Source organism: Elephas maximus, chromosome 25 (genome assembly GCF_024166365.1).
Source record: "Elephas maximus indicus isolate mEleMax1 chromosome 25, mEleMax1 primary haplotype, whole genome shotgun sequence".
In the NCBI taxonomy this organism is placed as follows: domain Eukaryota; kingdom Metazoa; phylum Chordata; class Mammalia; order Proboscidea; family Elephantidae; genus Elephas; species Elephas maximus.
The window spans coordinates 23,597,644-23,609,028 of record NC_064843.1 but is presented as its reverse complement, the minus strand read 5'-3'; the positions used below and the strand labels follow the sequence as shown (position 1 = coordinate 23,609,028).

The 11,385-nt window shown below is 43.5% G+C and overlaps 1 protein-coding gene across 1 annotated transcript; it reads left to right on the top strand.

Moving 5' to 3' along the window:
- Positions 1 to 351: 351 nt before the first annotated feature.
- WFDC10A (WAP four-disulfide core domain 10A) lies at positions 352 to 1,605 on the top strand. Its single transcript, XM_049869200.1, has 2 exons — positions 352 to 448; positions 1,363 to 1,605. The coding sequence occupies exons 1-2, from the start codon at positions 352 to 354 to the stop codon at positions 1,509 to 1,511; spliced, it is 246 nt and encodes an 81-aa protein (XP_049725157.1). The 3' UTR covers positions 1,512 to 1,605.
- Positions 1,606 to 11,385: the final 9,780 nt, after the last annotated feature.

The window sequence follows — 11,385 nt, the reverse complement described above, 5'->3', positions numbered from 1 at the left end:
ATTTTTTGGTGGACATAATTCAATCCATGACATTATATATTACCCACTAAAACTAAAACCCACTGCCGTCGAGTCGATTATATATTATAACTTTCAAAAAAGAAAACATCTTTAGCAAAAGGGGAGGGTTAGTTATGTGAGAGGAAAAGGACATGATAAGGGGCAGAAAAGGGCCGGCCAAGGGAAAGAAAACAAGGGCTCCTTGCACTGCCTGGATTGACCAGAGGAGGCAGCAGTGTGCCCAGGATAATGCCTTCTCCTTTCTTTGCCTCCCTCTCCATGCCCAGCTGCTTCAGGAGTGTTCAGTGACTTCCTGCCCACACTCAGAAGCTAACTGCTGCGGTCAGAGTCATGGCACCCCGGGCTCTGCTGCCCATCCTGCTCTTGTGTGTGCTGCTGCTGCAGGTCCAGGGAGGACCCCACAACCGCCACCAGAGGACCCAGCTAAGTAGGTGATGAGTTGAGATGGGGGCATGGGGAGGGGACAGGAGGGGTTGTGCCCAATCTGAAGAAGACCTGGGAATTAGTGCCTCTCAGCACATCCGAATCTGACCCCAGTTCGTGAAGACATAGGACCCTCCCATACCATGGCCTCCAGCCCCTTCAATGGCCCTGAGAATTGTGATGGGAGAGAGGGAACAACCTACATCTTTTATTCTCCATTCCACAATCCCAGAGACAAATGGTGCACACAGTAGTGAAAGGTGCCCCAGGGCTGAGTCAAGTGAAAGAAGAGAATAGTCTTTGATTTATGCACATTTGCAAGGGATAAACATGTTCACAGATGAAGGTAGGTGTAGAAAGAAAGGGCATTGGACAAGCAAAATTTGGGGTCTATCGGACCAAGTTCCAGTTATCATCAGAGGGACCAGGATATTGGTGGTGGTAGAAGAGCGACTGAAAGTGGTGAGTTCTGGGCCGAAATTCTGGAGACAGTGAAGTGATGAGAGGATGCAGGGAGACGAGCACATTCTCTTCCCTCTCTGGGACCCCGAGAGCTCAGGGTGAGGGTGGAAGGACCTCTCAGGCTTAGTTGAGTTCTCAGTGTCACAGCATAGATTTTATGGGGGTGACCTCACCAAGGCCATGACTAATAGGGTGACAGGGCCCAGTAGCAGATGTGTGGAGAGGGTCCAGGAGCCCTAGGCACTGGGAGGGCTATTGAGGCAGGAAGGAGACATAATATTTAAAATAAGAACAATCTGTAGAATTTGGAGGGACAGAATGAGATTTTCCTAAAAAGTCCAGGAATGTCGTGAGCGGAAACTGGGTTCTGGGGTCTTGGAGGAGGCTATCAAGCTTGAGAATGGAGTGCTGTCTAGGTGCCTGGTTCTACTGACCCTGTCTCCTGCCCCATTTCAGAATCACAGGGACTTGTAGAAATCCAGGCCTGTGAGAAGCGGCCGAGTATACATCTGTGCAGTCGCCTCTGTGAATATCACCAGGAGTGTCAAGCCAATAACATATGCTGCTCAACCTTCTGCGGAAACATCTGCATGAGCCTCCTGTGAGTGGGGGGCTGGGCTGTGACTGCTTGCTCCCTCTACCCTCTCCTCAGACACCTGTGCCCATGACTGAAGCGTGAAGACGACAAACTCTGGCCATCAGCAGGAATGTTGCCCTCCCTACTGTGTGAACTACTTGTCCCTGTCAAATAAACCAGGACAAGTCCAGGGACCCTTCCTGTACTGGAACTCCTGTATTCATTGCTAACCTAGTGCAGTGCCCGTACTTGCCCCACCCCCTTGTGTACCCAGGTCCTCACCTTTCTCTCCTGGCCATGGTGTTTTACTCTCTCTCTTTGGCCCAGACAACACTGCCAGGCCTAGGAGGCTCAGCCCCTTGTCACTCTGCTTACCGACCCAGAGCTTCCAGGGGGTGAAACTGCTCATGTGTGGTCCCTTCAAACGCTAAGGAGAACATTCCTCACCCTGCATCAGAAAAGCCAGGTTGAGCTTGAGCCACGTAAAGGTTATAACCTGGCCACAGAGTAGGAGTTCCCCAACGGACTCTGTGGTAAGGAAAATGAGTCCCAGGGAAGTGAGGTAACATGCCCAGGGCCAAAGGACAGTGAGAAGCTGTGACACAGCTCTAAGAGGGTGTTTCCTCTAGACTCCCTTTCTTTTTGCTCTTGTTTAAAAATAGACAACTCAAGCTGGCAAAATTGTCATGAAAGGAGAGTCTGGAAGGGCTGACTCATTAGGGGGAGAGCAAGTGGGAGTACAGAGTAAGGTGTATATAAACTTATATGTGACAGTCTGACTTGATTTGTAAACGTTCACTTGAAGCTCAATAAAAGTTAATAAAAAAAAAAAAATAGACAACTCAGAGCAACATGGTTGCCCAATTAGGATCGGTGCCCTGGAGCAGTGGAGCCAATGAAAGAACGAGAAAGTTTTTTTAGGAGATATACACCACTGGAAATCTGATAGTAACGCAGACTGTCTCTATGGAGTCCCAAAAAGGAATTTTATATTAGCGCTTATATAGAATTTTTACAAAGGTTATAAGTGTCTGTAGCCCACAGATGGCATGGCCGGAGGAGTTATTCATTATAAGATAGTAACAAGAGACTCTTTATCAGGCTAAAGACATACATGTCAGACACCTGGGCTCTAATCTCCATGTGAAGAGGTCATAAGTTGCAGGTAGCCAGACAGAACAGCACAAAGTTATTTGCATCAGATCAAAACAAAGAACAAAGTCATTAGCATTAGATCAAAACATAGTCATTAACAAAGGTATGTGAAGGAGGTGGCAGGCAGAGGAAGGAGAAGAACTTATAGGTTCTTCATGGCGTTAGTTAAGTCAAGCTCTCCGTCACCCATTTTGAAAAGGAGAAAACATGTTAGGGAGTATTAGGGTCACACCATTAATAGATTCCTTATGCAGGTTTAATCAACAACTTTAAAGTTAGACAGCATGTCATTACCTAGTAAATCAGTGCTCCAATTAAGATTTTCAGGGTACTTATATATAATTTCACCAAGAACTTTGAACAAAAAATTTTTGATTGGTTGATGATTGTATCAGAATATATTAATTTTATAAGAGAGCAGTACGTGTTAAAAAATTATAAAGAATAGAAAAACAGAAATCTTGCTAAGACAATCACAAGATCAGTGAGCCATGGTTTTAAGACCTCTGGAGTCTTGGTAACAGGGCATGTGCATTGCTCTTCCACTGTTCTCTGAAAGAATGAGTTTCAAGTGTCCCTTAGGAGCTTGATCACCTAACTACAATTAGGTGAAACTAGACGAGCTACTTCTAAAAATTAGTCATAGTACAAGGCATAGCTATAAAACCCACTGCCGTCAAGTCAATTCCGACTCATAGCGACCCTATAGGACAGAGTAGAACTGCCCCATAGAGTTTCCAAGGAGCGCCTGGCGGATTCGAACCGCCGACCTTTTGGTTAGCAGCTGTGGCACTTAACCACTACGCCAAAGGCACAGCTTTAAAATAGACATTAAAATTATGCATCAAAAACCCAAAAGCCAAACCCTTCGTTACTGAGTTGATTCCAACTCACTATATATATATTTATTTATAATCATACAGAACATAGGTTTCTCACATTTAATAAGATGACCTTTAGTGTCATGGGTAAGAAAACCCTATTTTCATAAAACAAAATTTATAATTTTATTTCATGCTTCATCATGGAGAGACTTTTCTCATTGCCGTCAAGTCAATTCTGACTCATAGCGACTAGAGACATGAAAATGAGTGCCTTTGCTAACCCCACACCTCCAACTCCACCACCCACCAGTATGGCCAACCTACCACAAGGTCTGGAACTGACCAAAGCTGTGGCTCTGGTGCCTTCTACACTGAATAGTTCCTACCTTTCCCTACCTCTTCCCTATGTTCTCATTCTCTTTTCTCTTAATTCAGAGAAAAGCCATGGGATAGGAGAACAGGTGGTTCATGCTGATACCACTAAGAATTAATTGGCACAAGGCAGCTATGGGTCTTGCTCATGGTCCCATGGTCCCAAGAGAAATTCATTCCTCGGTGTCTTAGTTATCAAGGGCTGTTATAATAGAAATACCACAAGTGGGTGGCTTTAACAAAGAGAAATTTATTCTCTCACAGTCTAGTAGTCTAGAATTCCAAATTCAGGGTGCCAGCTCCAGGGAAAGCTTTCTCTCTCTGTTGGCTCTGGGGGAAGGTCCTTGTCATCAATCTTCCCCTGGTCTAGGAGCTTCTCAGCACAGAGATCCCAGGCCCAAAAAACGTACTCCCCTCCCGGTTCTTCATTCTTGGTGGTAGGAGATCCCCATCTCTCTGCTGGCTTCTCTCTTTTATATCTCAAAAGAGATTGACTCAAGATACAATCTAATCTTGTAGATTGAGTCTTGCCTCATTAACATAACTGCCTCTAGTCCTGCTTCATTAACATCATAGAGGTAGGATTCACGACACATAGGAAAATCAGATCAGATGACAAAATGGTGGACAATCACACGATACTGGGAATCATGACCGACACACATCTTTGGGGGACACAATTCAGTCGTAACATTCCACCCTTTGGCCCCCCAAAATTCATGTCCTTGCCACATGTAAAACCCATTCGCCACATCATAGCACCCCAAAAGTCTCAAATCAACTCCAAGTCCAGAATCCATAAAGTTCCCTTCATCTGTGAAATCTAGAATACAAGTTATCTGCTTCCAATGTACAATGGTGGAATGGCACAAGCTAGATATTTCCACTACAAATGCGAGAAGTTGGAGGGAAGGAAGGGATAGCAGGCACCAAGCAAGTCAGCAGAACACACTGCGTTAGCTCTCAAATCTTGAAAATAATCCTCTGTTCTCAGAGACCATTTAGGCAACGGCCCTGCCCTCCAGACTCTGGGTGTTGCCCACATTCTCCAGATTCTGGGTGGAGGCCCCTTGGCCCTGGCCATCAGCTCTGCCTTCCAGGACCACTGGGATGGCAACTGTGCTCCCTCAGGTCTGGGTGGCCCTGTTCTCCTAGTCCTTCTGAGTGTCGACCCTACCCCCTCAGCCCCAGCAGGCCCTGTTCTTCTGCCCCTTGGACATGGCAGCCCTGCCCCCTCACCTTTGGGCATCGGATCTGGCCCCATCCTGCTGGCGCTCATGAAAAGCAGCCCCACACTCCGGAACCGAGCTGGTGAAGATCTGACTCTTTGAAACCTAGGAGGCTGTGGCTCCACCTTTAGGAAATCCAGAGGCCATGGCTCCATCTTTTGAGACCCTGTCTCTGCTTGCTTCTCTCTTTTATGTCTCGAAAGAGATTGACTCAAGATACAACCTAATCTTGTAGATTGAGTCCTGCCTCATTAGCATAACTGCCTCTAATCCTGCCTCTTTAACACCGTAGAGGAAGGATTCATAGAAATTCACATCAGATGACAAAATGGTGGACAATCACACAATACTGGTAATCATGGCTTAGCCAAGTTGACATACATTTTGGGGGGACATAATTCAACCCATACATCAGGATACGGATTTTCTCCCACTGTGTATAATCACACCTCCTCTGAAATGATGCTGAGGCTAGATTCAGGGACTAGGTTACCTTGTGGCCAGTTGGAATACGAAGTTTCTTCTGAAGATGGCTCAGGCAGGGGGCCATGCCTGAAGGCAGATGTATTGTTGTAGGCTCCAGTCCAGACAGGTTTGGCTTTTTTTCTTTTGTTTTCTGACACCCTCGGAAGTAGGTGGAGTCAGAACCCTGGGGCTGGGGGTGTTTGGTCACAAAAAAATTTCCTTTGTAGCTTGCTCAGATGGGTTCCCCATTCAAATTATGCCCCAAATCATGCCAACACTATTCACATCTGTAGCAGAAAATATCACCCTTGTTCAAATGGAGAAACAGGAAGATAAAGATGACACAGATAGACATTGTGGGCCTCCATATGTGATGATCTGAGAAGGACACAGCATCGCTGTCTTAGTTATCTAGTGCTACCATAACAGAAATACCACAAGTGGATGGCTTTAACAAACAGAAATTTATTTTCTCACAGTTGAGGAGGCTAGACGTCTGAATTCAGGGTGCAGGATCTAGGGGAAGCCTTTTTCTCTCTGTTGGCTCTGGAGGAAGGTCTTTGTCTCTTCTGAGCTTCTGCTTCTGGGTAATCTACATGTGGCTTGGCATCTTTTCCCCCCCATCTCTTTTCTCTTGCTTCCTTGTTTAATCTCTTTTATATCTCAAAAGAGATTGATTTAAGACATATCCTGGAGCCCTGGTGGTGCAGTGGTTAAGCATTTGCCTGCTAAACCAGAAGATTGGCAGTTTGAATCCACCAGCCGCTCCTTGGAAACCGTATGGGGCAGCTCTACTCTGTCCTATAAGGTCACCATGAGTCAAATTCGATTTGTCAGCAATGGGTTTGGTTTTTTTGTTTTTGTTTTTTTAACAACAACAGATTTCATACCTGGCTTTTGAACAACTGAAGGGATTTAAACCAACACATGTAGGATTTCTGCTGCTTGGTTGAAAATGTCAAAGCAAAAATAAAGAGTTTCCAGGAAAATTGGTCACTTGCAGGAAAGGGGACAATCAGGCCACTATGACTGTGTAATTCATAGCATCCAAGCTTCTCCCTCACCTTCGATTCTTTCATCTTCTTTTCTGTTGGCTTCAGGTGTTGAAGGAGCAGGCTGGGAATGAGGCAGGAGTGGGGAAAGGGCTGGGGATTTTAAGCAATACTTAGCTTCCTCCTTTGGGGCCGAACTCCCACCGGAGTGAGCTACCTAAACTAATAGCATTTATTTTGCATATCCTTTTTTGCAGGTCCTAGACCCTGTCTTAAAAACCCTGGTGGTGTAGTGGTTCAGTGCTACCGCTGCTAACCAAAAGGCTGGCAGTTCAAATTCACCAGGCGCTCCTTGGAAATTCTGTGAGGCAGTTCTACTCTGTCCTATAAGGTTGCTATGAGTTGGAATTGACTCAAAGGCAACGGGTTTGGCTTTTTCAAGACTTTCTCTTTGGAGTCCCTTGGTGGTACCAATGGTTAAGTGCTCAACTACTAGCCAAAAGGTTGGCAGTTTGAACCCATCCACAGGCACCTCAGAAGACAGACTTGGTGATTGCTTCTGAAAGATCACAGCGTTGAAAACACTATGGAGCAGTTCTACTCCACACGTATGGGGTCGCCATAAATCAGAATTGACTCAAAGGCAACTAACAACAACAAGGACCCTTTCTTAATTTATTTTAACATTGATCTCCATCTAACATATTACATATTTCTTTTATTTATTGCCTGTCCCCTCCGCTAGAATGTAAGCTTCATGAGGGCAGGGATTTTGGGCTGCTTTATTCACTACTGTATCCTCAATGCTTAGACTAGTGTCTGGCTTATAGTAGTCACTTATTTATGGAGTGAATGGATTTAGAACAGATAAATAAATGAATGAACCTCATACTGCTCAGTAGAATCAATTCCAAACATAGCTAAGTGAAAAAAAAAAAAAAAAACACACACACAACAAAGTCAATAAAATTAGAAGAGGAAAGAGATTCTAAGCTTAATAATAATAATAAAAACCAGTTGCCACTGAGTTAATTCCAACTCATGACTACCCTACGTGTTGTTGCCCTGAGTTTCAGAGTAGAACTGCAATCCATACGGTTTTTAATGACTGATCTTTCAGAAGTAGATTGCCAGGCCTTTCTTCCAAAGTGCCTCCAGGGGATTCGAACCACCAAGCTTTCGGTTAGTAGCCAAGCACTTACCCATTTATTTTGCACATTTAGTGCGCCAGACCATATGCTTTGTGCTTCATCATCTGCAGGAACCAAATGAGCTGGGTACTAATATTACTCCTCTATTACAGACAGGGAAAAGAAGGGGAAACTGAGGCTCTGAGAAATTATGTGTTGCGGTTGAGATTCAGCCCAGGTCTCTGATTCCAGTGCCCATGCTCTATTCTCTGCCCTACACTATGCTGACAGTCCACAGTGTGGTGACAAATGAGAGACAGTTTCCTTCCTATGGTAAGACAAGATGTGTATTCTGTTGTTAGAATAAACCAATCTCAATGGAGAAAAAAAAATCAGCAACAACTATCCAGGGTATGCCATAGGCAGTATCGTTGACCCAGAATTTATACATCTATAAACTTATGCTCTGACACTAAGAATGAATTTAATGAAATTTTAATTGTAAGAAGGTTCCCAACAACTCTTTTTTCTAAGCAAGAGAAATTGCAAATGTTCAGATGTCTTACGGTGCATGAGAAAATATCAATGACACGTGTAACTGGTATGTTGGAAAAATGTTCACGGGGTAGTGTTAGTGGGCCTATGATGAAATGTTTGTCATCTGGGCCTTTTAAATTTATTCCAAGGAGCTAGTTCTTCCCCTGCCTCTGTATGATAGCTTGGGTACAGAACTTCACTTTTCTAGTCAATTTTAGGTGACAAGACACCATGTAATAGTCAAAACACTATCCGTGAATTAGAACCATAGCCTCTCTGACTCCTAACAAATTGCTGTTGAGTCGATTCATGGCGACCCCACGTGAGTCAGACTAGAACTGCGCTCCATAGGGTTTTCCATGGCTGATTTTTCAGAAGTAAATCACCAGGTCTTTCTTCTAAGGTGCCTCTGGGTGGACCTGAACCTTCAACTTTTCAGTCGGTAGGTAAACATTTAACTGTTTGTGCCACCCAGGGACTCCTCCCCTGACACTTAGAAACCTGCAACCAGGAAGAGAATTTCCTCTCTCCTTCCTTTTCTTGTCTTTCCACCACTTCTCCAGCAGGTGGTTCACTGCCATTTTGGAGGTAGAGAAGGGAGGCGGAATCAAGGGGCCAGGGCAGCTCTTTTTGATGGGTACTGTGGAAGCTGGCTTTGTGTTTTCTGAGCTAATTAGCATTGGTGAAAGCTGACTCTCTCATGGGTGCTTTCATGGGTTCTTTGAATCTCCCCCCATCCCAATGAATGCAAGCTTCTCACCTGCAGTTCTCCTGATTTGGCTGAATGCATCTCCTCTCTGGCTGGTCTACTGGGACTCCTCCCAGACTCTAGGCATCCAGCCATTCACCTTTTGCTTTCTTCCACTGTGGTTCCATGGCTCTTACAGGCAGCCTGCCTGTACTGCATCTAGGATAAGCCCATATCAACTCTTTTTCACACCCTTTGCCTTTTCAAACTCCATAGTGCAAACTGCAGCTGCTTCCGTGGGGCCATAGGTCACTCCAGTCAGCCTCCCACCCTTTGCCTTTTCAAGCATGACTCAGGCACCTTGTCTACAATGTCCCTACAAACACTTGGGGGTACATATACAGCTCTATGAGAGTAAATTTAAAGTTTTTCTAGTGACTTGGAATTAAGAAAGTGTACCACCCACAGCACAACTCTCTTTAAAGAAATTCTACTCAAAAATCCACCCTCCCCAAAATGTGTTGAATTCTTAGTTATCTTTTACTTTTAAAATAGTAAGAGTCCTAAGAGTCCCTTAACCACTTTCTCTCTCTTTCTAAAGTCCTACAGGCTGGACTGTCTCACAGCTACATTAGAGTCTATTGTCTTAAAGCCTTGACCAAAATTTTCATTTTGATACCCTGTTACATGCTTTTCATCATCTCATAGTGTCACAACGAGTTGGAATCAACTCAATGGTAGCAGGTTTGGTTTGGTTTTTGTATGTGTTTTTAAATAAAAAATCAGGGTATATAACAGCAAGCCTGATATGATTTCAGTTTTACAAAAACAATTCATACTCAATATATAATTTGCTGTAGAGTCAATTCCAACTCATAGCGACCCTGTAGGACAGAGCAGAACTGCCCCATAGGGTTTCCAAGGCTGTAAATCTTTACAGAAGCAGACCACCACATCTTTCTCCCCAGGAGCAGCTGGTGGGTTCGAACCACTGACCTTTCAGTTAGCAGCCAAGCGTTTAACCACTGTGCCACCAGGGCTCATTCTCCTGTTGGTTTATGTGAAAAATTATTAACTAGAAAATGAAAATTTGAGCCACATGGATCATTAGATGGAAATAACTTCAAGGTTAAGAGAGTAAGAATAGTACAAAGAATATCTGTACCCCATTTAGCCAGATTCACCTATTTTACATATTTACTCCATTTATTTCTTTTTCTCTTTGTCTCTTTCTCTTTTTCTGAACCACTTGAAAATGAGTCTATATACCATGACTCTTTATTTCCAAATACTTCAGTGAGTATTTCTTAGCAATAAGGGCATCTCTTACATGATCACAGTAATCAACCTCATTAAATAATACGCTTTTATCTAATCCACCATCAGTATTCAGCTTTATGAATTCACCCAATAATGTGCTTTGTCTTTTTGAAATGTTTGAGGAATATAGCCACTCCTTTCTTTTAACTGAACATTCTTCATTTTGCCTTTTCTGAGATTCCTCCGTATTAGATTCAGGGTATACATTTTCAGTGGGAATACTACCTAGGTGATTGCTATGGATTGACTTGTGTTCCCCAAAATGTAAGTTGTAAATCCTAACCTCTATGCTTGTAGTTATAATCTCATTTGGGAATGGGTTGTCTTTGTTATGTTAATGAGACTGGATTAGTGTAGAGTGTGTCTTAAATCAATCTCTTTTGAGATATTAAAGAGATTAAACAAGCAAGCAAGAGAAGCAGAGATGGGGGAAAAAAGATGCCAAGTCACATGAAGATTACCCCAGAGCAAAAGGTCAGAAGAGACAAGGACCCTCCTCCAGAGCCAACAGAGAGAGAAAGGCTTCCCCTAGAGCTGGCACCCTGAATTCAGACTTTTAGCCTCCTCAACTGTGAGAAAATAAATTTGTTTGTTAAAGCCATCCACTCGTGTTACTTCTATTATAGCAGCATTAGATAACTAAGACAGAATTTGGTACCCAGGAGTGGGGGTGCTATTCTAACAAATACCTAAATATGGGAGTAGTTTTGGAATCAGGTAATGGGTAGAGGCTGGAAGAATTTTAAGGTGTGTAATAATAAAAATCTTTTTTTTTTTTTTAATAATAAAAATCTAGATTGCTTTGAAGAAGCTGTTGTTGGTTGAGTTATGGATGTCAGAAGCAATCCTGGTGAGGGCTCAGAAGGCAGTGAGGAGAGCTGGGAACGTGGACATTAACTGGGCTTCTGGTGAAGCCTTAAAAGCAAATGATGAACATGCGATTGGACGATGGGTAACAGTGATGGTTTTTATATGGTGGCAAAGAACTTGCCTAAATTACTTTTAAATGTTTGGTGGAAGATAGAACTTGTAAGTGATGAACTTGAATATCTGGCTGAGGAGATTTCTAAAGATCTTAAAGGGGCTGCATGGTTTCTCCTTACCACTTGTAGCAAAATGTGAGTGGACAGAGATGGACTTAAAAATGAACAGTGCAAAATGAAAACAAAATTTAAAGTTTTAGAAAATTC